This window comes from Cebus imitator, unplaced genomic scaffold, assembly GCF_001604975.1.
Source record: "Cebus imitator isolate Cc_AM_T3 unplaced genomic scaffold, Cebus_imitator-1.0 Scaffold21, whole genome shotgun sequence".
Classification (NCBI taxonomy): Eukaryota; Metazoa; Chordata; class Mammalia; order Primates; family Cebidae; genus Cebus; species Cebus imitator.
Genome location: NW_016107336.1, coordinates 9522350 through 9549520, shown reverse-complemented (window position 1 = coordinate 9549520; position 27171 = coordinate 9522350). Strand labels below are relative to the sequence as shown.

General features: G+C 34.8%; 1 protein-coding gene across 3 annotated transcripts in view; it reads right to left on the bottom strand.

Annotated features, from left to right (window-relative positions):
- Positions 1-563: 563 nt before the first annotated feature.
- LOC108299442 (programmed cell death 6 interacting protein) overlaps positions 564-27171 on the bottom strand; it is a 70568-nt gene continuing 43960 nt past the window's right edge. For all 3 annotated transcript variants that reach the window (XM_017521758.2, XM_017521760.2, XM_017521762.2), the window contains 8 exons: positions 24529-24640; positions 23373-23542; positions 16342-16590; positions 15366-15500; positions 14124-14218; positions 6213-6336; positions 4922-5109; positions 564-4007 (listed from right to left, as the gene is read on the bottom strand). In XM_017521758.2, coding sequence (XP_017377247.1) covers positions 3833-4007; positions 4922-5109; positions 6213-6336; positions 14124-14218; positions 15366-15500; positions 16342-16590; positions 23373-23542; positions 24529-24640 — 1248 coding nt within the window. In that variant the 3' untranslated portion in view covers positions 564-3832. The remainder of the gene's footprint in view (positions 4008-4921; positions 5110-6212; positions 6337-14123; positions 14219-15365; positions 15501-16341; positions 16591-23372; positions 23543-24528; positions 24641-27171) is intronic.

Genomic DNA, 27171 nt, shown 5'->3' with positions numbered 1-27171 from the left:
AACCGCAGACAACCTGGATGTGCCCCAAATTGATAACCTACAAAGACAGGGACACTGACTGGCAGTATCCTGTGGCCTGAGGCTCGGTGGCATAAAGCTCTCTGGCTCACTGGCTCTGGTGGGTCTGCTCACAGGGAGTTCCTAAGCCAGTCCTGCCCTGTGGTCGTGGCAAATGCTAACGCAGGCCAAGTATGCAGCTTCTCAGACACCTTCACTCAGGCTGCAGCAGAACCCATCCCCACTCCCCTGATCAGCTGATGATGATGATGTTGCTGATCACTTTCAAAAATTAACCCAAAAAGTGGCATTTGAAAAGAATACTCCTAGAGTAAATCACACAAGCAATGAAAAACATGGCCCATCCATGACTGCTCAATTATCAGATTGCAGCTGTAAAATATATATATATATTTAAACAATTATCTTCCTTTTGTAGTCTCATGCATTTAGTCAAAGTGGGTATTTTTTTTAACATTTTCCAATTCACCATTTGTCAAAGAAATAATGGAAACTATAAAGCTGAAGGATAAACACTTTAAATAAGAATTCATACTCCAAAGAAGTAAGAATCTTTCAACTTTTATTTCTAGGATACATTCATCTGGAACTTTTTGTTTCTTTACAATTTTCCCCCTAAGATAAATGAATACAATAAAAATATAATCCAACTACCAGCAATGTTTGTAACCAGAAAAGAATCTAAAATCTCTGGTGCGATAATATAGGATTTTTTTAAAAAATATAAACTTCATACCAGAAATAAAGCCTGAATATTCTCTTTCTTTAAAAATATAATTTTTCCTTCTTTGTTCTTCCATGTAAATCTTATAATGAACATGTTAGTTCTAAAGTCTATTTCTAATCCAACAACTATAACACTACCTAGCAGGGTTTTTTCCTTTATACTTTGTTCTGTACTGTGAGTCAACGAATAATTCCAAATGTCTTTAAAAAGTGAGATGCCACTTGGCTGTAGCAAGATTCTTCAAGAGATGCTGAAAATTAAAAAACAAAAACAAACAAACAAAAAAACACAAAAAATCCCTGTTAGCAAACTGAAACTTAAATTATATTATCCTGTTTCTGAAATTAGAAAATGTTATAAAAGCACTTTTGCAAACTGTAAAGTTCAAATGGAAAACACTTTTTAAAATCTGTTTTGACTATAAAGACTGCTGACTGGGATAGAACTTAAGGGACACAAGACTGTATGAAATCCATTCTTTTTTTTCTGTAATTCCTTAGTTTTGAACGGGAGGATTATAAAATGCAAACAAGCTGGGGTATGGATACAGGAATATCTCATAAAGATTGACTGGTTTGTGGTGACATGTGACTGTTTTTCTTAACTGAGAATAAAGACCAAGAGGCACAGGTAGTTCTCTTAGATCAATACTTTATACCAGACTGATAAAAATTAGACAGTTTTCCCCACTTCTGACTAATTCCTCTATGCAGACCTTCATTATTTGAAATATAATCCAGTTTAAAACTTCATTATTTGAAGTATAATCCAGTTGAAAATTATTTGAAGTATAATCCATTATTTAAAGTACAATTCCAAAGCTCAACAGAAATGGTCTGGGGATGATTTCCCTTCCTTGGTTTAGGAAGATAATAAAGCCTAATTATAAACATGGGTACAACACACCTGAACCCTAGAGTGGTGCCCTTCCAACTCCAACAGTATTATCCATAACATTTACATAAACATGCATTTAGTGTGATTGTTTGTGCCCAGACACAGGTGATCAAAAACAAACTAAAGGCTGAGTGAACTGACAAGAGGGAATGGGTCTGGGCTGCTACCTTTAAAAGGTGACACTAACAGAGCTGAGTGAGTTGGGTGTGCTGTGCCAGGAGCAGCTGTGGGCTCCTTTCCTAGTTTCTGAATGCTCTTCCTGTGGCTCTCTGGGAGCAGGCCCAGCATGGGGAATGGGCTAAAAGGCTTATACATCTCTTTTGGTCCTCAGATGCACTTACCCTTTCCTTTGGTGCCCTCTTTCCCCAAGAGAATATTCAGGCCAATTTTGTTGTTTTCCTTTTTTCTGCATTAGTAAGACATTATCAACTAGCAATTGGTAATACCTCTAACTCTCACTGAGTGTCTAATGTTAGTATAAAGTACCTCAAGTAATAAGAATGTGGAACTTAAATGCCACTTACAGAATAGTCAAACAAGTCCATGTCACACTTTGATGAATCCAAAGTATTAAAACTTAGCAATAAATAAAAGTAAAAAACAATTTTTGCCAAGGTTTAACTATTGGACTTTAAATCAATTTCAATATTCCATGTAATCAAATGTCACTTATATCGAATTAACATGCCTTCATGTTTTTTACACACAACAAAGTTTAAAATATACACATATTTTTAAACCAATTCACTCCCTCTTACAATCATACTTTCAGTTGAACATTTAAAATAGAAATCCAAACTGTCAAGGAAAACAACAGTGGGACAGGTAACACTATCATTAAAATGAAACAATAATGCAAGAAAAGGTCAGCATTGAAACTCAGAAAATAAACATAAACAGATTCATTGGAAATCTGCTCATATGCCTAATGTGTTCAGAAATGAATCTCACACAAAACAGATCCCACTGTGATGTTAGACAAGTCATTACTTTCTCATTTTCTCATTCCATGATGCATGTCTTCACTATTTTTACTGAGGTTTTATACAGTGAGTAGGTATCCTAACAGCAGAGATTATTAAATACATAGCCTATTCCAGAATTGGCATATGTTCCCAACAATTGTTTTGTGTGCTCCTTGACTTATAAAATAGTCCAACCTTTAAGGGAAAAAAAATTAAATGGCTTAGATCTATTCATACACATTGGGCATTAAATGTCACTAAGTTAACACAGTTTTAAGGTGGAAAAATGGATAAGAGGGTACAGTAAGTGTTCCCCAAACAATTCCATTACTTTATGAAGTACTGCCAATGGCGTATTTATTTTAACCAGGTTATGGGAAAAAAATGAAAGAATTATTACCAGAATTTGCATCAATTTCCTGGAGAAGCTAACAATAAAACATTAAATATACACATTTATTTGTATATTTATTTGAAGAATCTTTGGTAGCAATTGTGTGTTTCTTCCACCTTATAGGACTTTTTAAAATAAATGTCAAAAGTAGTTTACTAATCAGCATATGAAAGATAAAACTATGATACTATTCTTCTGGTTTCCCTATAAAACAGCCTTGATAATAACTTGGACTATTCATGCACTTAAACACAGTATCTGTTTAACTTATATACATACAAAATGAAACTAATACTAGAACAAAAATTAGACAGTAATGAGAATCAATAACAAAACATAACAATGACAATTGTTCTTAAGTAATTTATTTTAAAATTATAAGATTTACAGTGCCTTGATTATGCAAAATAGCATAATGGAAATTAAACCAAATCAATAAACCAAAAGAGAAAAAAACTTAATTTTCTCGAGTATTCAAACTTAAACCGTCTTTGTAAGTATCTGATGTCCCAACCGTGTCTTATGTAGAAAGTATAATAATTTCAAACGTTTCACTTGCAGGTTTAATTTCTCATTTTCAATTTTTATGAACTGTAATGCAATTTCAAATCCTATTATACCTAGTGTTTATACTGCAACAGCAGCAAATCTCAAATGTGTAATCAAATGTGAAACTGGGGCACAGCTTCTAGCTGCAGACAGAAATTATACACTGCATTCAGTCCAGGACAGTACATTATATTAACCAGAGCATAGAGTTTAGTACACTTATTGCAGGGTTGGTATTTCTTTCCCTCTGATTTGAATCAGCTGAGCTGATGAGCAGACATATTACTGCTGTGGATAGTATGACTGCTGTGGGGGCTGAGGGAAGGGGTATGAAGGCTGCTGGGGTCCTGGGTATGGAGCCTGTCCAGGACTCTGGTGATACACTGGTGGATATGGCATATTATACTGGCCGTATGCGTAAGGATTATAGCCCATTGGCATGGGCATCTGGCAATACCTGATAGGGAGAAGAAAACAAAAAAATTTGATTGGTAAATCAAATACTAAAAAGTAAAATAATTATTATTCTAGAACTATGTTTTCCATGAAAGTCATTTCCATTTGTTAGTCTATTAAAGAACAGCGGAGAAAAAACTGTTTCAAGGCACTTGTCAGAGAAAACCATTCCTATCCTGTTGTTAATTAAAACAAGAGCACCAAGTATTTAATACCATCCAAAAAAAAAAAAACTGAAGAAAATAAGATTAAATATTCAAGTATTAAAGAAAAAACCTGGAGACCCTTCATTTTAACATGGCAAAACTAATAATCTAAGCACATTCCTCTTCCACAATACTCAGTAGTAACGTACATAAATTTACAATTTATAAAGTTCTAATATTTGGAAGACAACATGTACTTACTAAGTAAAATTTAGAGCACATCTTAAAAGGTAGTCAAATGTTTGGATTTTTAAGATTAAGAAATTACCACAAAAAGGCTAACCTTTAAGAAAGTGCAACCCATAATCAGATAAATTTTCATCCAATGGTTTATTAAACGCCAAGTGTTCTAAGTATAGGGATGTAAACAAGGCCTTATCAGTTTTGCTATGCTATGCTGAGAAAAGGCACCTGTTTATCACCTAAAGTCAAAGGAAACACCTACTGAACTCTATACAGAAGTGATGTATTTACTATAAACCCAATATGCAAAATATAGAAACATAAATTTAAAAGGCCTAGGAAATAGCTATGCAACTATTCATGTAAGTGACCATAACATTATTTTTATTTCTGGATAAGCTGACAGTATAGCTTATTCATTCATGATTATCTCCACCTGAAGAAGGGGTGACTCTGTTTTTAATAGGTTAGCCAGAGCCTAGAAACAACATTAGCCAACTTGGGATATACAATTTTGCAGCCTTACCCAGGATATCCTGGATAGGTGGGATAGGGTGGTCCCTGGGCTTGTGGAGGAGGAGCTGAGCCAGGCGTTTGTGATGGAGGTGGTGCAGCAGTACCAGCCCCAACTGGAGGTGGAGCAGTAGCAGAAGGAGCTCGATTTGCTGGAAGCACAGGTGGTGGAGGCCTGGCTGGGGGCTGGGGCTTAGTAGGCTATAAGAAAAAGTCAGCATAGACTATAAAATGTTTCATATTTCTGTCAAATTGCTATTAAAATTAACAAGGACATATGAGAAACTCTAGAATCCGACCAAATATATTATATTTTTAATTCCCATTCTTAAATACCAGCTTATTACTATAGAAATATATCATAGTTGAATAACTCTCCCATCTGTGGAAACCCCATAGCTGCTGCTCTTTTCCTGATAACTAATATTTAATCATTTACTGCTTCCTCCAGTGGTTGGGCATTTGAGGTGGAAGGAAGCAGCACAGGTACTGTTTACTACCATCATCTCCTCCCAGTCCCCAAACTCTATATGAAAAATTTAAACACCAAATGACTTTAAAAGAATAGTATATAAAATAATCACACATCTAACAATGAAATTTAACAACTATTAACATTTTGCCATTTCTGTTTTATCTGTAACTACATCCATATATATTTGCAGAATCGTGTGAAGTAAATTGCAAACTTCATGACATTAGCCCTAAAGACTTCAGCACTCAAGTTCTCATAATGATATCCTCCTACATAATCACAATACCATTTTCATCCTTAAAAAACTAATGCTATTCCCCAATGTCACCAAATATCCACTCCAAATTCAATTCTCCCTATTTAACACAAAAAAGCTCATATAGCTATTTTTATAAACCAAAATTAAAGTACATATATGCATTTGATTATAATGAAACTTTCATCTCTTTTCATCTAGAATATGCCTTTTTTTTAAATCTATGACAATCACTTTTAGAAAAGATCAACCCAGTTATTTCATGTAAATGTCCCATGTGATAGATTTGTCCAATTGTTTCCTAATGGCATAATTTAACCTCTTATTTTATCATTTGCTGTATGTGCTGTAAACAGAAAGTTTAAGGGCTTGGTTAGATTCAGGTTAAGCATTTTTTGTCAAGAATTCTTGAATGATGCTGTGTTCAACATAACACAAAGTATCAGAAGGTTGGTTACCTGATGCAGGTGGTAACCACTAGATCCTTCCTACGTAGATCATGTTTTACCCTTTAGAACAAGTAATCATCACTAATGTAAAATTTCTGTTTAAAATATTTATTTTCCTACTAACCGGCATGGTTCTTGGCGCTGGAGTTGGAGGAGTTGGTGCATGTCCTCCTGCTGGCGAGGACTGATATGCAGGTGTAGGAATTGAAGGAGCACTAGGTTCTCTGGCAATGCTTTGTTGCAAGTCCCTTATCAAAGTCAGAGTGTTAAAAATTAACACAATAGAAAAAAATTAACACACATAAAATACTAGCTTATTTTTCTTTTCTTCATACATGAAACATAGAAAATGGACTCCAAACAATGATGGGATTTTAAAAATATACTACATTTCAAATTAGTACAGCCACTATGGAAAACAGTGTGAAGATCCCTCTAAAAACTAAAACTAGATTTACCATATGATTCAGCAATCCCACTGCTGGATATACATCCAAAACAAAGGAAATCCGTACACTGAAGAAGTGTCTGTATTCTCATGTTTACTGCAGCACTTCCAACAGCCAAGATATGAATGCAACTTAATGTCCATCAGCAGATAAATGAATAAAGTGTAGTATATATATGCAATGGAACATTACTCAGCCATAAAAAATGATGTAATTCTGTCATGTGCAGCAACATTCATGGAACTTGAGGACATTACGTTAAGTGAAATATGCCAGGCACAGAAAGACAAATATTGCATGTTCTGATTCGTAAGTGTGAGCTAAAAACAAGGAGATAGAGAGTAGAATGACGGTCACTAGGGTCAAGGAAGAGTAGGGGATGGGGATGAAGAAAGGTTGCATAATGGGTACAAAAATATAGTTAGATAGAAGAAATAAGTTCTAGTGTTTAATAGCACCATAGGGTGATAATAGCTAACAATAATTTATTGTATACTTCAAAATAGCTAGAAGATTTGGAGTGTTTCCAACACAAAGAAATGATAAATGTTTGAGATCATGAATAACCTAATTACCCTGATTTGATTATTGCACATTGTATTCATGTATCAAAATATCACATGTACCCCATAAATATGTGATGAATATCCTAATTACCCTGATTTGATTATTACACATTATATTCATGTATCAATATATCACATGTACTCCATAAATAGGTACTATTATTTATCAATAAAAAAACTGAAAAAAATAAAATATACCACATTTCTATTCTTGACCAGAATCTAAATCCTCTTTCTTCCTTACTGTTTAATAAAATGAACTTGTATCTTTTTCTATTTCTGAAGACTAGGGGGGAAAAAGTAAACTTTTTCAGAGATTATAGTTACAGCTGGAGTAAGAAACATGTCAAACTGGGCAAGTAATCCTAAATGACTGCCCACTCTTTAATGAAAGATAGCCCCTGGATTTAAAAAGCTCCCAATATGATCTACCTAAAAGTTATCAGAAAACTACAATGACTCATAGTTATCTAGTGATCTAATCAATGTAACTCATAGTTATCTAATATAACTGAGTTATCTAATCAATTAATGTTTTAATCACTATATGATATCGGTTTATAAAAAATAAGGTAAAAAAGCTAACCTTTTATGCAAACCATTATGCAAATTTCTAGATAAAAAATTTCTGAAGATATTCAAAGAAATGTGGCACTGAGCTATTTAATGTTAAAAGATAACTCATGAGCTGTCACTAAGGTAGGCTCACGAAAGACACATTGCTGAAAATACTACTACAATTTAGTATTAAAAATTAGAAAAGAAAATTTTAAGTCTCCTCTAATAGTAAATTGAAGTTTATCCCAAAATCACACTAAACAATACCTAAAGTAAAACGCACTCCATGTAATACATAGTGTCAATCAACTTTCACTGCACTGATTAACGTACATGTAGTAGTAAATATAACGTGTCCCAAAACATCTGAGACAGTGCCTTTTGCCCTGATTTAACAATTAACAGCAAAGCCCCACACTGTCCATATCCAACCTTCCCTCTCAAGAAGGGCCACAATCTCTCCAGACATAAAGAAAACTAGTATACATTCATCGGGGGGGAAAAAAAAAAAAAACTACTTCTTAATATAAGTAAATAACTGCTTATAACAAATAAGTTTTTAATCACTATCAAAATTCTAAAAGGTCAGATTTTGAAATATCTAAAATATGTATGTATATTATAAAGCTTTAACAAAACACCTTTATTTTCCTTTGATAAACTCTAGGGATGGTTGCAGTAAATAACACATTTAAAAGGCAAATGATAATTTCCCAGTCACTTACAAAAGATATAAATCAATGCTATTAAATAAAACCAACAATGTAAAAAAGCAAAAAGATATAAAATAAAATGCTCACTTTGGGAGGCTGAGGTGGGTGGATCACCTGAGGTCAGGAGTTCAAGACCAGCCTGGCCATCATGGTGAAACCCCATCTTTTAAAAAAAAAAAAAATGTAAAAAATAAATAAATAAATAAATAAATAAATAAAATGCCACCAGTATTCCTATGCCCAGCAACCTGCTGGCAGTGGTATTCAAACCATTAGTAAAAAGAAAGTAAAGTTCAGAGTAAAACATTCATTCTTCTTACACTCTTTAAATTTCTGATGAAAGACTTCAATGAAAACAGAAATTAAAAAGCAAAGGCTCCAGCTAATAAGTATATAAAGAGGACATATTAATCACCGGGAAAATGAAAATTAAAATCATGCAATGAGATAATACTACAAACTCAGCAGAATAGCTAAGGGCAAAAATGTGGAGCAACCAGAACTCTCATGTACTGCTAGGAGGAATATAAATTAGTGCAATCACGTTGGAAAACTATTTGACAATATCAGCTAACATTAAACATACACATACCCTTTGATCAACTATATACCAAAAAACACTGCATATACATGCTCACCAAAAGCATGAACTGTCTAATACAGTAACCACTAGCCACAGATGGCTATCAAACATCTGAAATGTGGCTAGTCTGAATTGAGATGTAAGTATAAAATACACATTACATTTCTAAGACTTACTGTGAAAAAAAAGTAAAATATCTCTCATTTATAATTTTACATTGATTATAAGTTAAAATACTTTGGACATATGGGTTAATTGAAACACTGAAATTTATTTCACCTGGTTTTTTGTTTTGTTTTGTTTTGTTTTTACTATGGCTACTACAAATTTTACATTTTCAATTGCATATGTCACTGCATAGTATTTCACCACATAAATGTAGTTCAATTAACCAGAACCAGACATTTGATTTGTTTCTATATTTTTACAGCTACCCACAATATTGGACAGCACTGATTTATACCATTCATGCCAGCACTATTTATAAAAGCTCAAAACTAGTAACTTCTTGAATATTCAACAGTAGAATAAATAACTTGTATATTCAAACAATAAAATATATACAGAAATGAGAATAAAAGATCTACAAATACACACAATCATAGTGATGAATCTCACAAATATAATGTAGAATAAAAGCCAGTCATAGAAGAGTACATAATGTGTGATTCTATTTATATACAAAGCAAAAACAGGAGAACGTAATCTATGTTCTTACAAGTCAGGATAGTAGTTGCCCTGGAAGGGAAAGATAAAGACTGACTGGGTGGATGCATTAACAATGCTTCTACGGTGCTGAGAATTTTCTGTGTATTGATCTAAGTGGTAGTTGTCTTGGGTGTACTCAGTTTGTGAACATTCAACAAGATATACACTTATGTATACTTTTCCGGTATATATTACATTCAGTAAGATATTAAATAATTTGGGCCTTGAGTATTAACAATGACTTTAATAAAATAAACTCTCAGATATTCAAAAGCTAATATTACTATATGGCCTACTGTTTCATCTTTCATTCACCTTTCAATCACTGAGCTGAAAATACTTGACAAATATATATAATAAATATATACACAAATAGCAACAAACCTGATTTTTAGAGATTTGAGATATAAAATATTTTAAATGACAATATTTAAATCTTTCTTCCTTAAAATATCAAGAGCTGCTTTGTTGCACAAACAAGCCAATTTATATGTTTATTATTTTCTTCCTTTTTACACAAAGCATACTCTACACACTGTTCTGTGTCTTTTTACCATAACCATCTTGGAGATCTTTCCATATCAGTAAATTGAAAACATCCTGTTTTTTAAAATAGCTGCACAGCATTTCACTGTACAAGTATAGCTTTATTTCACCAGCCCTGGGTCACTTGTTTCTACTTTTTTACTGCTATTTGCAATGCAGACATGAATAAGCTCATAAATACGTCATTTCTAGCATATTCTAATATAACTTCAGAACAGATTCCCAAAAACAGAATAGCTAGATTAAAGGATTTTTGAATTTGTAGTCTTATTCTTTACAGCTAAACTGCCCAACACAAGGACTGCACCACTCTGTATTCTCACAGCAATGCATAAAATCTATTTCTCTAACATGTGACAACAAAGAATGTTATCAAACTTCAGATTCTTGCCAATCTGAAAATATTTCAGACTGATTTTAATTTGTATTTTATAATGAATGATGGTTTTTGTTTGTTTGTTTTTGTTTTTTTTTCCATTTATTTAAGAGCCAATTGTATTTCCTTGCTGCAAAATTCTGTTTGCATCCTTTCCTCAGTTTTCTATTGGGTTTTCTTGTCATTCATTTCTAGGAGTTCTTTTCTAAATAAAGTAAACTAAACTAGACTTTTGCCTGTGAATAAGTTTCAAATATTGGATTCCCAATTTGTCATATCCTGATTCTGTTTATCATATTTCTATAAGGAACTTCTTCTTTTCTTTTCAATGGCTTTTGGATTTCAAGTTGGAGTTGAGATCCTACCCATCCCAGCTTTATTAAGGAATTCTCCTCCATTCTCTTTTACATCTTATATTTCATTTACAAATACCAAGTTTGGTCTACTCATAATTTATTCTGGTATAAAGATAACGTTTGTTTTCTAAATGGCTGGGCAGCTGTCCACAACCTATTCTGGTTGGTTGAAGATCTTTTTTACACTAAATTCACAATGTATTTGAATCTATTTCTATTTTCTGTTCTGTCTTTGTCTAATCATGTACCAGTACCACTGTGTTTTAATTAAAGATGGTACTATATACCTCAATATCTGGTAGAACTAGCATCCCTTCGCTATTCTTTTTATTGTTTTCCTGGCTGATCTTGTTTCTTTTTCTACTTGAACTTCTAATTCCAAACGAAAAGTTGCTGATTTTTTTAATCAAAAGTATGTTGAATGCACATGTTGTTTATTTCTTTACTTATGTTTGTTATTAGAGATAGGGTCTCGCTGTTGCACAGGCTGGAGTGCAGTGGCTATTTACAGGTACAATCATAAAATACTACTTCCTAGAACTCTGGGGCTCAAACCATCCGCCCACTTTAACCTCCCAAGTAGCTGGGGCTAGAAGTGCATGCCATCATGCCTAGTTGATGCGTAAGTTAACTTAGAGTTGACATCTTTATGAAGTTGAGTCATCCTATCCAATAACATATGTTTTTTAATTTGCTCAAGTCTTCTTTTGGGTCCTTGAAATAGTGTTTTTTTTTCACATAGGTCTCATATGACAAACTTACATATTTTATCTTTTTTGTTGCTATTTTAAGTGGGTCTCTTCCTTCATTTTATCTTCTATAGGTTTATTTCCATGAAAGCCACTGATTTCTACAAATTATTTTTATGATCAACAACTTCGTTAATAATTATCTTATTATTCACAGAGTTTTGGGGTTGATTCTCTTGGGCTTTCAAATAGTTGTACAATCACAATGTCTGTAAATAGTGCTAGTTTTACTTCTCCTTTCCAATTTTTTTTAATTCTAATTCCTCTCATGTGATTGTCTTGGCTGGTACTGCAGTCTAGTGTTAAAAAATGGTGCCGATAGTGCCATTTGTTGTCTGTTCTTGACTTGAGGGGGAGCTGTTTATAGTGCTTCTCCATTAATCACTACGCTGAGTTTTGGGCAGAAATACACACACACACACACACACACGTATATATTTTCATGTTAAGGAAGCATCTATCGTCTATCTATTCTTATTTTACTGAGTTATCAGAACACTCATTTTCTCAAATGCTTCTACCTCATCTATCAAGACAAACCTGTGATCTTTCCTTTGATGTGAAAACACTGAATACTGGAATAAATGCCCCCCTTGGTCAATAATTCTTTTTTTTTTTTTTTTTTTTTTAGACGGAGTCTTGCTCTGTCGCCAGGCTGGAGTGCAGTGGCGCAATCTTGGCTCACTGCAACCTCTGCCTCCTGGCTTCAAGTGATTCTTCCGCCTCAGCCTCCAGAGTAGCTGGGACTACAGGCACGTGCCACCACGCCTGGCTAATTTTTGTATTTTTAGTAGAGACGGGGTTTCACCATGTTGTGTTGGCCAGGATGGTCTCGATCTCTTGACTTTCTGATCCGCCCGCCTTGGCCTCCCAAAGTCCTGGGATTACAGGCATGAGCCACCGCGGCCGGCTTCGGTCAATAATTCTTTTTTAACATGCTGCTGAATATTACTGGCAAATACTTTATTTAGGACTTTTGTATCCATATCATAACTGAAACTGATCTGTAGACTGTTTCGTATTACTCTTTGTTAGATTTTTGATCATTAAGACTCATATGGAGAATACTCATCTTTTTTTAGGCTGGGCACAGTGTCCCATGCCTATTATATCTCAGTACTTTGGGAGAAGAAGGTGGGCACATAACCTGAGGTCAGGAGTTAGAGACAAGCCTGGCCAACATGGTGAAACCCTGTCTCTACTAAAAACACAAAAATTAGCCAGGCATGGTGGCACACACCTGTACTCCTAGCTACTCAGGAAGCTGAGGCAAGAGAATTGCTTGAACCCAGGAGGCGGAGGTTGCAGTGAGCCAAGATCGCACCACTGCACTCCAGCTTGGGGAACAGAGCAAGACTCCATCTCAAGAAAAAAAAAAAAAAAAGAATATAATCCTTTTTTAAATCTCCTTTTAAAACAATTACTTGCTTTTAATAGGTTTAGTAGAAATACTCTAAAAACAACTACCCTGCTCTTTCTTCGAGGTGGAAGAAAATGGTAACTTCTCTCATGAACATGAGCAGAGAGGTGAATGAACATGAACATGTTCATTCTCTGTTCATGAATATGAACAGAGAGATGAATAAAGATCTAGTTGGCTGAAAGGGTCATCAGTATAAGACTCTTTCAGCTCTTTTATTTATTACTAATGAATATATGGCTTTTTATGTACCTGAAAGATAGTTAAGATATAAAATTTTTAGCTCATATTTACTATATGATGATACAAAATCTTTAGCTCATATTTATTATCCTTGCGATTACAGCAATCACTCCACTCTCTTCTAGCATATACAGCTGCCAGCCTATGTTAAGGAACCTATTTGCCTCTTCAAGATTAATTGCATATATTTATTGTCACTCCCCGAGATCTGCCACCCTGAACTGTTTTATCATTTCTGTGACCTCACTGGACTTCCTGTATTTAGAGTTTCTACATCTTTTTATCCTCCCAGATTGTGCAGCTGTTTGCTTGTTGCCTTGTAAAATATTCGATCTAGCTCCTTCTTCCAGGAGAAAAGGAAGGAAATTGCTATCTCATACTACCTAGTTCACACCAAAAGTCTCTACATAATTTTTTTTTTTTTTTTTGAGACGGAGTTTCGCTCGTTACCCTGGCTGGAGTGCAATGGCCTGATCTCAGCTCACCGCAACCTCCACCTCCTGGGTTCAGGCAATTCTCCTGCCTCAGCCTCCTGAGTAGCTGGGATTACAGACATGCGCCACCATGCCCAGCTAGTTTCTTGTATTTTTAGTAGAGATGGGGTTTCACCATGTTGACCAGGATGGTCTCGATAACTTGACCTCGTGATCCACCCATCTCGGCCTCCCAAAGTGCTGGGATTACAGGCTTGAGCCACCACGCCCAGCCCTACATAATTTTTTAAAAGAAAATTCTTTTAGTTGAATTTGATACATAAAACAGACTTACTTTAAGAGTTCATCTCTTTCTGTCTTCCGTGCAAAAACTATATCGCTGCATTTGTTCTGGAATCTAACCAGGATTTCAGTCAACTCATTGTAAAACTATAAGAAAAGAACAAATACAAGTAATGAACAAGAAGAATTTCTTTAATACAGGGAATAATGTGATCTAAAGCTAATTTGTCAATGATAATAAAAGCAGAAGAACTGAAATCTGCATGAGATACAGTCACACAATTTACCAAGACCAACAACTTATTATTAAATATGACCTAAGATTCCTAAAGAAAATAAAAATAAAACCATTCTTACAGAACATTATCATCGAAGATTAAATGTAACAAGTTAAAAGTTTCATGATCATGAAAATCTTCCTAATTTCTAGAGAAAAGTCAACTGCTTGATAACATTAAATCTATTTAAGTAGAAGGATCAGATTTTCATATTCACTACAGAAATGCAAGCATACCTCAGAAACCCTTAAAAAATTTTCCAAAGGCTCTCTGGAAGAGAGCCTTTGTTTATCTATTTAAACAAAGCATTTTAAACCAAATTAAAATGGCATTTTACTATCCTCTCTATTTGGAAGGCTTTTCAGTATTTTTACTCTCTCTTCAAAGGGTTTTACATTTTACCTACTGTATTAATATCAAGATAACTTTAGTGGTCAATATGAAGTAACAAAAGGAATTATGCATCTGAAAACTTAAAAATCACTGTTCCCTCAAAAACAAAGTAATTGGTAAAAAGAAATATAAGCGAATTCCCTAAACTTTTTAAAGGACAAGGCAAGAAAGTACTTACATATTTAGTGAGTCCTCTGATACTCAGGCAGACCACAAGTCTATCCTCAGAGAACAACCACACAGAATATAAAAGTCATGCCCCAGACCTTTCCCATCACAAATCAGCTTTGACTACTCCTGTCCCCTCATAATTCATCAAATTAATCAACTTCCTATCCCTTAAAAAGGTCATTGACATCTCTGCTAATTCCTGCTACCTGGGATGTTTATACCCCTTTTCTGTCAGTTGGAATATGCAATTCATTCTTCAAAGTTCCCATGAAATGTTTCCACCTTCATTCAGCTTTCTCTCTCCTATAACAAACTTCACAGAGGCAATGGCATTAAAGCTAAAATTCCAGGCAAAAAGTAATTTGGTTCAACTGGAAACACCATTTAATTTCCCAACTATACCTTCACATCTGTACTTGCTAGCTATGGTTCCTTTTGCATGTTCTTCATACCTTTGTGCCCTCCTTCAAATTAGCTACAAGTTCAACAAATTTGTCATATGCAGTAGCTAAATTCTTCAAAACTTCTTCTCTTAAGTTAGCTTCATTATTAGATTGCTTCATTTTCGAAAATTCCTGATGTGAGACCTTGTTTAAAAAAAAGATTTATGTATTTACATTTGTAAAATTAATATAGCTCATAACATTTTTATTGATCTTTTCCAATTATGAAAATCATATGTGATTAAATACATAGGCAAAATTACTAGAAATACCTAGTATACTCCTTTTGAAGCTGCATTATGCTTTAAAATCTTTCCTAAGTAAAAGTTTCACAAATCCAATAGGAGTCAAAACATAACAAATAATGATCACGGATTTCTATTAGCATACAACATTTGCAAAAACCGTAACATGAAAATTATTTTACCTTTTGGAATACTTTATATCATATATAGATATAATGTCTAGGAGTAGAAATATATGTTTAGTTTTACACATTAACTATTTTTTAAAAGGGCAAAATTTCAAGTCTTTGTTAGTCAAAACTACCTATCTGTAAACACAAACACTAACTTCAAACTTCTCAACATATTTAGTTTTGGTATTATTTTCAAAAAAAAAAATGACTAAAGTCTGTATGTATGTTAGCCATAAAATTAAAGGTATCAGTAATTCCAACTAATTTTGATTTTCCTCCCATATGGGAAAAAAAATCCAAGCTATTCAAAATTTGGAAATACAAAAACATCTGAAGTATCAAGCACTCCTAAGTAATATGCAACATTTTAGCCATAGAAGTATGACTTTGTTTCATAGATTTAAATAAACCTGATGTGCCAAGTTCAATTTTACAAAATATGCATCTATTAAGTTCTACTCTTAACTATATTCTCCAATGTCATTTTCCTAAATGAATACAGGTTTAGTTCAGACGCATCTTTTCTGTAATTTTTAAAACAAATCTTATTAAATATATAAATTTCACCTGAATATTTTTAAGAAGTCCCTCCTGTTTCTTTAGAGATTCTTGGACTTTAGTTGTAAGACCTCCATAGACTCGATCTAGTTCAGTAACAGAAAGAGCTTCTTCATTTATCACACCATCTTGAGCCAGAGCTGTCAAAAACTTGCTTGTCATGTCAAAATTCACAGATTTCAAGTCATTCTCCAAACCCTCTCTTTCCTTCTTTATTTCATCAAGATTTATCAATAAAGATTTTAAGACATTTACAACCTAAACAATAAAAAAGACACCTTAGTTTAACTGCAAAAAAAAAAAAAAAGCCAATTTCAATAAGGAAATAATATATAAAGATTCATTCAAGCTGAGAAAGAGATGATTTCTCAGAGGGCCAAATATAAACTGAACATCAGGTTTATATAGATAGATATTGTACCTTCAGCTGACTCAGATTAAAACAAAAGCAGCATTAATAACAGTAAAAACAGCTACAATTTACTGAATGCTTAGGTAACATGCTAAATACTTCAGAAATATAATTTTATGTATTCCTTAAAATACCCTATGGGGTATATATTTTATTACCTCTATTCAAAAGATAGGGATAATGAATCTGAAAAATTAAGTGACATAGTTACACGGCTACTAAAGGGCAGAGGTAAAATTTGAGTCCTAAGTCTGACTAACTCCAAAACCAATCTCTTACCCACTCTACACTATACTCCCTACCCACCATGGCTGTGAAGCAGGGGAAGGTATAATTTTGCTAAGTAAGTAGATATCCTATTTTGCCTAGAGAGACTGAGAGATACAAAAATAGTTATGAAGACAGAAATAGAGACAGTTATAAAGCAAGCATGCTAGATGGAGAAAGAAATAAAGATACAGATTTAAAGCTACATACCACATTTATTTTATACATTGGGAGAAGTAGGAAAGAGAGTTCTTGTGCCTCTCTTCATATCATTAAGAGTTTTGGGCCAGATGTAGAGGTTCATGCCTACAATCCCAGCACTTTAGGAGGATCATTTAAGCCTAGGAGTTTGAGAATAGTGAGACCCCATTTCTACATTAAATAAAAAAAAATTAGGCACAATGGCATACACCTACAGTCACGGCTACTCCAGACGCTGAGGCAGGAGAACTGCTTCAGCCCAGGGAGTCAAGGCTGCAGTGAGCCATGATCACACCACTACACTCCAGCCTGGGTGACAGACAGAAACCCTGTCTCAAAACAAAAAACAAAAACAAAACAGAGTTTTATCTCTTGAATTCAGTTAAGACACTCTCTGACCTACATCCACATGATTCATAAACACCCCTTTATATTAACAGTGTCCAAGTGCTTTCTAGTGAGCACTTTCAAGCTGCCCCTGTCACTACTCTCTTCGTACTTTGCTAGGACCAAGAAGAGTATCAACTCCAGCTCTCTATTCTGCTTGCCCCAACGATGCGCATAGAAAGAAAACTGAGGGAAAGACAAAGGAAGAAGAGACATCATGAGCCCTGTCTCCACACCTGTCTTTCTCATCACCAGCAGCAATTCCAATTCTCGTGGATCTCCCCACCAACTGCCTGTTTCTAAAAATTCCTATCCTACTCTTCCTTCCACAGTCTTCTTAGCTCCTTGATAGGAATGTCCAGAGTAACATCCCTTTGTGAAGACCAGAGACTCAAGGTTTCCTCTAAATTTAGGCGAATTTCCTTTTTGGCCTCCATTTACCACCCATATCTCCTAAATATCCTCATTTTAAAATGGAATGAAGGGAAAGGAAGAGAATGGGGAGGAGAAAGAGAGAGAGAGGAAGGGAGAGGGGAAGGAGAAAGGGAGGGAGACCAAGAAAAAGGATGGGGAGAAGGCTGTGGAGAGAAAAAGAAATATGATTCCTAGAGTCTAGAAAGCATCAAACCACAGAAACTCTAAAAGGAAGGAGGAAGAGAAATAATCATACCTGGGCGGATATGACAAAGTCTGTTTAAAGACCTAGCAGAACTTGATATTAGATGATATGAATAAAAATCTTCCTTCCAAATGAATTCCAGGATATATTATTAAACGAAAAAAAAGGGTACAAAAACATATATAGTATAATGCAATTTGAGTGAAAGAAAGAAAATCAGAAAATAAATATACACATACATAATATATGTGTGTGTGTGTGTGTGTGTGTGTGTGTATATATATATGTACAGTATGTATACTTTTTGGGGTTTTGTTTTTTGTTTGTTCTTGCAAAAAGAAAATCAGTAAGGACAAACCAGAAACTAGCAAACATGGTTACTTACAGGAAGTATACAGAAAAGAAGCAGAAGGAAAAGGGATGAGACTTTTCTGTATATACCTTTTGAATTATGAACATTTTTTACACACTCAAAAAACAAGATTAAGTCAAAACTTGAATATGGAATTAAATGAACTAATTATCAAAGTGAAACATAATTATATAGGAAAAAACATTTCAACTCTGACTATACTCCCTTAGAGGCCATAATGGACTTAGTTACTGTGCAATTAAGGATAGTTTACTACTTAGAAAACTCAACTTTCTCATCTGCAAGATGGCTATAATAATAGTATCTATTTCAGGACTGTTGTGAAGACTGAGAAAATCCATATAAAGTGCTCAACACAACTTCTAACAAAGGGTAAGTCTTCAATCATAGTGGCTCCATAGGAAGAAAAGCTAACCCCAATTTCTATGGCATCTAACCAAACTGATACAGAAGATGGTACAGAGGGCCAAATAGTTAACAAATCCTGTGATATTCAAAAGTGCAGTAATTCTAACTTTCTGGGGGGGAAATGCCATTTCAAACAACCAATTTATGAACGAATCTGTGGACTACTTACTACACAAAGACAGATATCCCTTATACTGTGAACATCTTTCATTAAAAATTCATATACAGTATACTAATTCAACACATTTCAGATTATATGACACTGACCTCATTTTAACAGAGCAAATGAAGTAGAAAATGAATTAACTGCTTCCACAAATGAATGACCAAGATAATAAGAAGACCACTGCCTAAATTTTCTTATAAACTCAAATTTGAGGCTTAACATGTTATCAAAGTATATAAATAATTAGAATACTATAGTGTTTATTTCTTATACACATCTCCAGCTAGCTTTCAACTGCAATTAATTGTATCCCTTTATTAAGTTAGGCTGCCAGTGATGATCATTCAAACAACAAATACTTTTTGTATTGGGTACCGTTCTAGATATTACAGACACAACTACTAATAAAAACAGTCTTTCCTTCATTTGGGGGGACCAGAGACGACTGAATAAATATGCAAAGGGAAGGACTAAACAAATACACAAAAATAGAAGAAGGTGGGTAGACAATGACAAAGATGGGGACTAGGTGACATCTGAGACTAATGAAAAAGAGGTAATAGCCATGGAAATGGGAAGAAAGCCTTGCACAGAAGGAAAAGCAAATATAAAAGTCCTGTGGCAGGCACACGCTTGGCAGGATCGAAGGAAAGAAAAAACGGCCACTCTGGCTGAAGCATAGCAAACAAAATGCAGAACAGGAGATGAGGTCAAACAGAATGGCAGGAATGGCATCACCTAGGCTGTCAATACTTTGTCTTTTAGATCAGGGAGTAACAAACTTTCTTGGTAAAGGACCAAATAGAAAATACTTTTGGCTTAGTAGGCCATAGTCTTTGTTGCAACTCTTTAACTCTGCTTTTAGTGTGAAAGACAATGTGTAAATGAATGAGTGCAGCTACAGTCCAACAAAAATATATTAACAAACACTGAAATCTGAATCTTATAAAATGCCCACATATTATGAAACATTCTTTTGACTTATTTTCAGTCATTTAAAAAATGAAGTAGAGGGCCGGGCACGGTGGCTCACGCCTGTAATCCCAGCACTTTGGGAGGCCGAGGCGGGTGAATCACGAGGTCAAGAGATCGAGACCATCCTGGTCAACATGGTGAAACCCCGTCTCCACTAAAAATACAAAAAAATTAGCTGGGCATGGTAGCACCTGCCTGTAGTCCCAGCTACTCGGGAGGCTGAGGCAGGAGAATTGCTTGAACCCAGGAGGCGGAGGTTGCGATGAGCCGAGATCGCGCCATTGCACTCCAGCCTGGGTAACAAGAGGGAAACTCTGTCTCAAAAATAAAAAAATAAAATAAATTTTAAAAAAAAATTAAGTAGAAAGTAGAATTTTATATTTAAAAAATGTAGAACTCATTCTTAGCTCACAGGCCACACAAAGACAATGGGCAGGCTGGATTTGGCCCACAAGCCACAGGTTGCTGACCCCAGTTTTAGATTTAAAACCCTCTGTAGCATTTAACAGCACCAAGTACAATTGGAGGCATAAAAATTCCCCTCAATGAAATCTTCTATTGTACTTTTAAAACTTTGTCATTTTCAGAAAAGACAAATATGCAACTATCTCTACAGCAACAGAAAGCAGAAACCTGATGCATTTACCCTACACTAAAGCTAACCTAGAGGAGTTTTGTGTCTCTTTACATTAGGGACGAAGGTGCTCAGCACGGTTCTGGAATAGTAGGCCTTCAAAAAAACACCTGGTGAATAAATAAACAAACAGATTCTAGCCATTCTCAACATGTCTACAAACTTTCTGTCATAAGAAACCAGGAGTAACAGCTGCGACTGCAGATCCTCCACTTGTGTATGAATCCAACAAAGGCACCCCTCTGGGAGGGCACACAGTTTTAGATAGTTCTCTTTATGCTCTACCTCTAAGGAGGTAAAGGTTTTTAAAAAAACAAAAAAAAACAAAAAAAAAACCCTTTACTCCCAGCAGATGTTAACACTGTGAGGATAACTGAACATCATCCTTGTGCAAAAAAACAGATGTTCCTTCCTCTGGCTAGACTCAGCCCTATATACATTACAGCCATGGCTTGGCCAGTCAACCATAGACTAGACTTCAGGCCACAGTAGATTACAGGCAACCAATCACAAGCAGTGGTCTTGGGTTTTCAATATAAAAATCTATAAATACAAATTACCACTAGTCTGCAAAATTTTTCAGAGTATATCAATATCTAAAACCAGATGCCCAAAGAGACTAAAAATAAGAACTAGATAGTAGGCTTCTTCACAATAAATGAAAAACAAAAAAAGCCCTACCATCAAATTTGGACTTTTTAATAAAGTATGTACATTGCATCACTCTAATCAACAATCAAGTAACTGAGTTTTTATCATAAAAACTCTGGCTAAAATGTGTCATCAACTATTATGACAACCACCTGAAACAGCTTTAATAAACATGATGTTTGCCTTATTTGATAAAGGCACATGACAAATGAATATATAGAGAGTTCTGAAATTTTTGTGGTTAGCCCATCAAGAAAATCTAGCTTCCATAAAATTACTTATTGACTATAAAAGTTCTTTTCCTCTGTGTAAAACTACTAAGGATTAATAAAACGGATACAACTGAATAAAATATCAACAAATCAGTGCATACTAATACAGATTTTGCTTAGCACAAACCATTTTTGCTTTTCTATTGGAAGCAGAAGAATCAAAGGACAAAAGCCACATAATTCTGAGTCAGGTACAAGACATCAAAAAAAAATACAAAGAGAGTACTAAACAGAGATCTTTTTCTAAAATAAAAAAGGTACCAGAATTTATTGCTGTTCCAAGGATCTGCAGTTTCTTCTCTGGGTTCTTTGTTCTTCACAAGTTAATCTTCTGGCCACCTCCCTTTTTCTCCCCTATGGCCTCTAAGCAAATAACTGATACTCCTTGTTCCACTGGGTTCCCCCTTTAGATTCAGGTTCAATGCACATTCAACTATGCAGCTTTCTCTTCCCTTTGGGAGGTGCCCAGTACCTGTGGCTGGTTTCCACTGTACCTCTGATAACTCTCTAGACATACCCACTACTCAGCCCATCTCAGATCTTAAACTTTTACTTTTTCTGCCTATCCATTCTGTTCTCAAAAAGGGCCAATCTCTTAAGAAGCCTCCAAAGAGAACTGCTACTGAAATTTAAGTACTTCATCTAAATCCTCATTACAGACCTCCTATACTTTCCCTGTGACATTTTTAAATGTCTTCCCTATATCACAGTCATCCTTGTATGTGACTAATATTCCACAATAGATCATAAATTGGGGGTAAAGCCTGTGTATAATTCACTATGGCACACCATAGTGCCTTACACAGAGCAGACACCCAGTAAGTCTTAGAATAAATATATGAAATACATACAATGCTTCTATGGAAAGACAAATAAGGAACAAAACTAATACTTTTCAGAACTTACTATCCCAAGAAATTCACTTTTCTCAAGAAGTTTTCAGCAGTGTTTCTTGCCCTTTGGCTTGTTTTCCTGTGTAGACATTTTGTCAGATATTTTCTCTGCATCCTTTGGCTTGTTTTTCTTGTTTATCCTATTTTATCTTACTAACTTACCAATCTTATCTGATCATACTAAGATAAGATATCTCTATCTTATCCTACTAACTTATCCTACCTCCCAGTAATAGGCAATTAAATTACATTTGTACTTTCTCTTCTTAAGGACTTTCCAAATCAGATGCCCTACTATTCGAGTTTCTCCTTCCTGTCATCAGTAGAAATATCATGAAGGTGCTACCCATGTATTAACATGCACACCTTGCCAATCTTCCTTTCAAAGGTAGTCACAGTGAAACAAGGTAGAAGGAAGTATAGAATAATGTAAGAAGCAAAGAATTTGTATATCTGGCCATACCCAGTCCTTTCATTTCAGGGAAGTTTCTATACTCCCAAGGTTCTCTCTTTTACAAAACCCGAATTAAATACTGTTGACATATTAAGTATCCAGAATTTAGTTCAAAAAAACAGCATTCAATAAATGGAAGTCACTATTACAGGACGGTCAGCGCAATTACCTATTACACAGTGTATATACTACTTTAAATATAACAACTCCAATTTATTTCTGCATTTTTTAAAAGATGACAATAAGAAATTGGTAGTTCATTATATAAAACGGCTTGCATGTGGTTTTCTCAAGCAGATGACAACCCGTATCAAAATGTCCTTCTTACCTCACTGCCCTGCATGGTCTTTGCTGGATTAGCAGAAGGGATGGCAGCATTCAGCTCAGGCTCTGGCTTACACAAAAGCGCAATGGTGTCACGATGAGACTGGTAACATTCTTTCACTTGTCCGTCTGCTTGGACAGCTTTATCTAAAACTGCTCTGAAGTTGGTTCCCTCTGGGAGAAAATAAAAGTTTCCAGAGCACATAAGTGATTCTAACAGCAACGTTTATGGGCTGGTTATACATTGAGTTCTAGTCTCCAACTTTACTTATCTTTCCCTTTTATAGGTCCCAATTCACTTGATAACAAAAACAGCTCCTAACAGTCTTTGCATTCTCCTTTTTGGAAAGATGACAAAATCACTCATAAAATCAAAAGCAACGCTATACCTTAAAATATATTTGGTGATTACTATCTGCCAAATAGATCATAAAGACAGCATTTATCTCAGTAAGCGCAAAATCTTAATAATCAAAGTCTTAAGAAGCATAAATGTGGCTTCAAAATAACTTAAAACATTTTTTTTACCAACCAGGATTCACTACTAAATGAAAAAAAAAATTACAAAACCATAAATGTAACATGCCATCATTTATGTTTTTAAAATATGCACAGGGGCCAGGCATGGTGACTCAAGCCTATAATCTCATCACTTTGGGAGGTAAAGGCATGTGGATCACTTGAGTCCAGGAGTTCAAGACGAGCCTGGGCAACACAGTAAAACCTCACCTCTGCAAAAAATACAAAAATTAGCCGGGTGTGGTGGTGCATGTCTATAGTCCTGGCTGCTCAAGAGGCTGAGGTATAAGTATTCCTTGAGCCGTGGAGACTGGGGCTGCAGGGAGCTGTGATCCTGCCACTGCACTCCAGCCTTGGTGACAGAGCAAGACCTTGTCTCAAAAAAATAAAATATGCACAGAGCTTAGAATAGGAAATGAAAGTTAGAGAATCATTTTAATTTTCACTTTATTCCCTTCTTAAGAATCTGTACTTCTGACAATGGGCAGATTACTTTTGCAATCTTTTTTAATCTTTATACTAAACCGAGGAAAAACAGTTTCAGTAAAAATGAATTTACAACTGAGCCTAAGTAATCAATCAAAAATGTGGGTCCAGATTGGGAATTTATTCAAATAAAGGTCATTTACACACATTTTTACCTGCTCTTAAAGGTTTATATAGTTCATTGGATGGTGTCCTTTGCCAGCGTTCCTTAAATTTTCCTCTTAAATCATTATCAGTTGCTTCTTCTTCATCCAACAACCTTAATGACTTCATAAGGAAGAAAAAAAAAAAAAAAAAAAACTGAAATGTAATTTCTGGCATAAAAAACTTAAAGTATTTTTTAAATGTTCATACTCAATATAAATGAGAATTTGGTGAGATGGGAATACTTCTATACTACTAGTTAGAATATAAATCGTTCGACTTTTTCTTATAGACATCTAAGTTATAATGCATTTAACAGAAAGTCTTATAAATTTAAGGCTGAGTTAGCTATTATCTTTCTCAGTAAAGTAAAAAGGAAGAATAAATAAGAGATTATTTATATCCACATACCAATTTCAAGAAAGTATTAAGATTATAATAAATAAGCAGAAGCCATGAACAAAACCTTTCAACCTCAGAAGCCATGAACAAAACAAAGGGGAAAACTGATCAATTACATGAAAATAAAAGAGTCAGACTTCCACCCAAAAAAAACAAACAGAAAATTATGTTTAACATATTTTGAAATGCCTTTTTGATATGTAGGTAAGACGACAGGATAGTAGGGGGCCAGAAACACAAGAAAATACTAATCTACCAGCAGACACAGTGCTAGAACCAGCAATATATGAAAATCCCTGATAGCTTAGGACAAAGAATAGCAAACTTCTGTCAAACACCACAGAGTAAATACTTTAGGTTTTGTGAGCCACAGTCTATGTCACATAGAATTATTATTCTTTTGTGAAAAAGCTATAAAAAAGAGAAAAATTATCCTTAACTAGTGAACCATATAAAAACAGGCGGCAAGCCAGAACTGGCCCGCCATCCATAGTTCGCCAGCTGTGTAGTTCACCATTGGCTTGGACTGTAAATTTAGTACATGAAAAGGCAGTAAGAAACACAGGTAGGGCCAATAAAAGGAAAGGTCAGATCAAAAGCATTCTCCACCCTCAAACTGGTATACTTCCAAATAGGTGATTCTTAATGGATGAATTTTTAAAACAGAAAACTGCCCTACAGAAGAAAACATGCCTGTCTGCACCTTGGCTGTAAAGAAAAAAGAAAAAAAAAGAAGTATTATCTGAGATTCCTGATCAAAAGCCTGAAGCTGGGACTAGAAACGTAAAAGATTAACTACAAAAAGAAAAAAAAGAACTTTAGGAGGTGCCAGGTATATAACACCTTTTTATGGCAGAAGCAAACACAAATCCTTTCCAGAATTCACCTTAAACCCAGATCTCAATGAACTTCCACAAATAAATCACAGAAAATATGAATTCACAATTGAAACTCACTAAACACTAAATGCAATATGGTATTCTGTACTGAATCTTGGAACAGAAGGAGGGACACTGGTGGAATAACTGGTAAAATCTGAGTAATAATATTGTACCAATGTCAATTTCCTAGTTTTAACAAGTGTATCATGACTGCATAAGATGGTAACTTTCAGGGCAGCTAGGTGAAAAATATACAGGAACCTTCTGCACAAAATTTGCAACTTCTCTGTAAATCTGAAACTATTTTTTTAAAGTTCTAAAGTAAAAAGCAGTAACAAAAAAACTAAACACAAGAGAAAACAAGCCACTATAAGCAAGAATCAGCAAAAATTACAAAGCACAGAATCAAACCCACAAAAACTACAGATATTGGAATTATAAGAAAAAGAATATAAAATAAATGTATTTCACATATTTTAAGAAATCAGGCCTATATTAAAGGGTTTAACCTTCCAGGTTAAGACAAAGATTATCAAATTAAACTAAAAAGAAAAATCTTGCTACGTGCTATTTAAAAATGACACAACCATAAGGGTATACAAGCTGAAGGCCAGAGAAACTACAAGAAAACTACAAACCACTATCTCTTATTAATATAAATGCAACATCTTCAAGACAATACTACCAATCCAAATCGAGCGGCACATTAAAAGGATTCTATATCATGACCAAGTAGGATATCCCAGGAATGCAATGGTGATTCATACCTGAAAATCACTTAATGTAATATACATTAGTAAAATGAAAAAGATGCAGAGAAAATATCTAACAAAATCCAACACTCATAACCAAAAAAAATCAACAAAAATAGAACGGAACATCCTCAACCTCATAAAGGCCATCTATGAAAATCCCACCACTAACATACTTAATAGTGAAACACCTGTAGCTTTCCCCCTGAGATCAGGAACAAGACAAGAATGTCCACTCTCACCACTTCTACTCAACACTGCACTGACCAGGGCAATTAGACTACAACAACAAAAACAACAACAACAAAAAGGCAAGCAATTGAAAAGAAAGATGTAAAACTCTCTGTCTGTAGATGGCAAGGCCTTATATATAGAAAATCCTAAAGAATCCACAAAAGGCCGGGTGCGGTGGCTCACGCCTATAATCCCAGCACTTTGGGAGGCCAAGGCGGGTGGATCACGAGGTCAAGAGATCGAGACCATTCTGGTCAACAAGGTGAAACCTCGTCTCTACTAAAAATACAAAAATTAGCTGGGCATGATGGTGCGTGCCTGTAGTCCCAGCTACTCGGGAGGCTGAGGCAGGAGAATTGCTTGAACCCAGGAGGCGGAGGTTGCG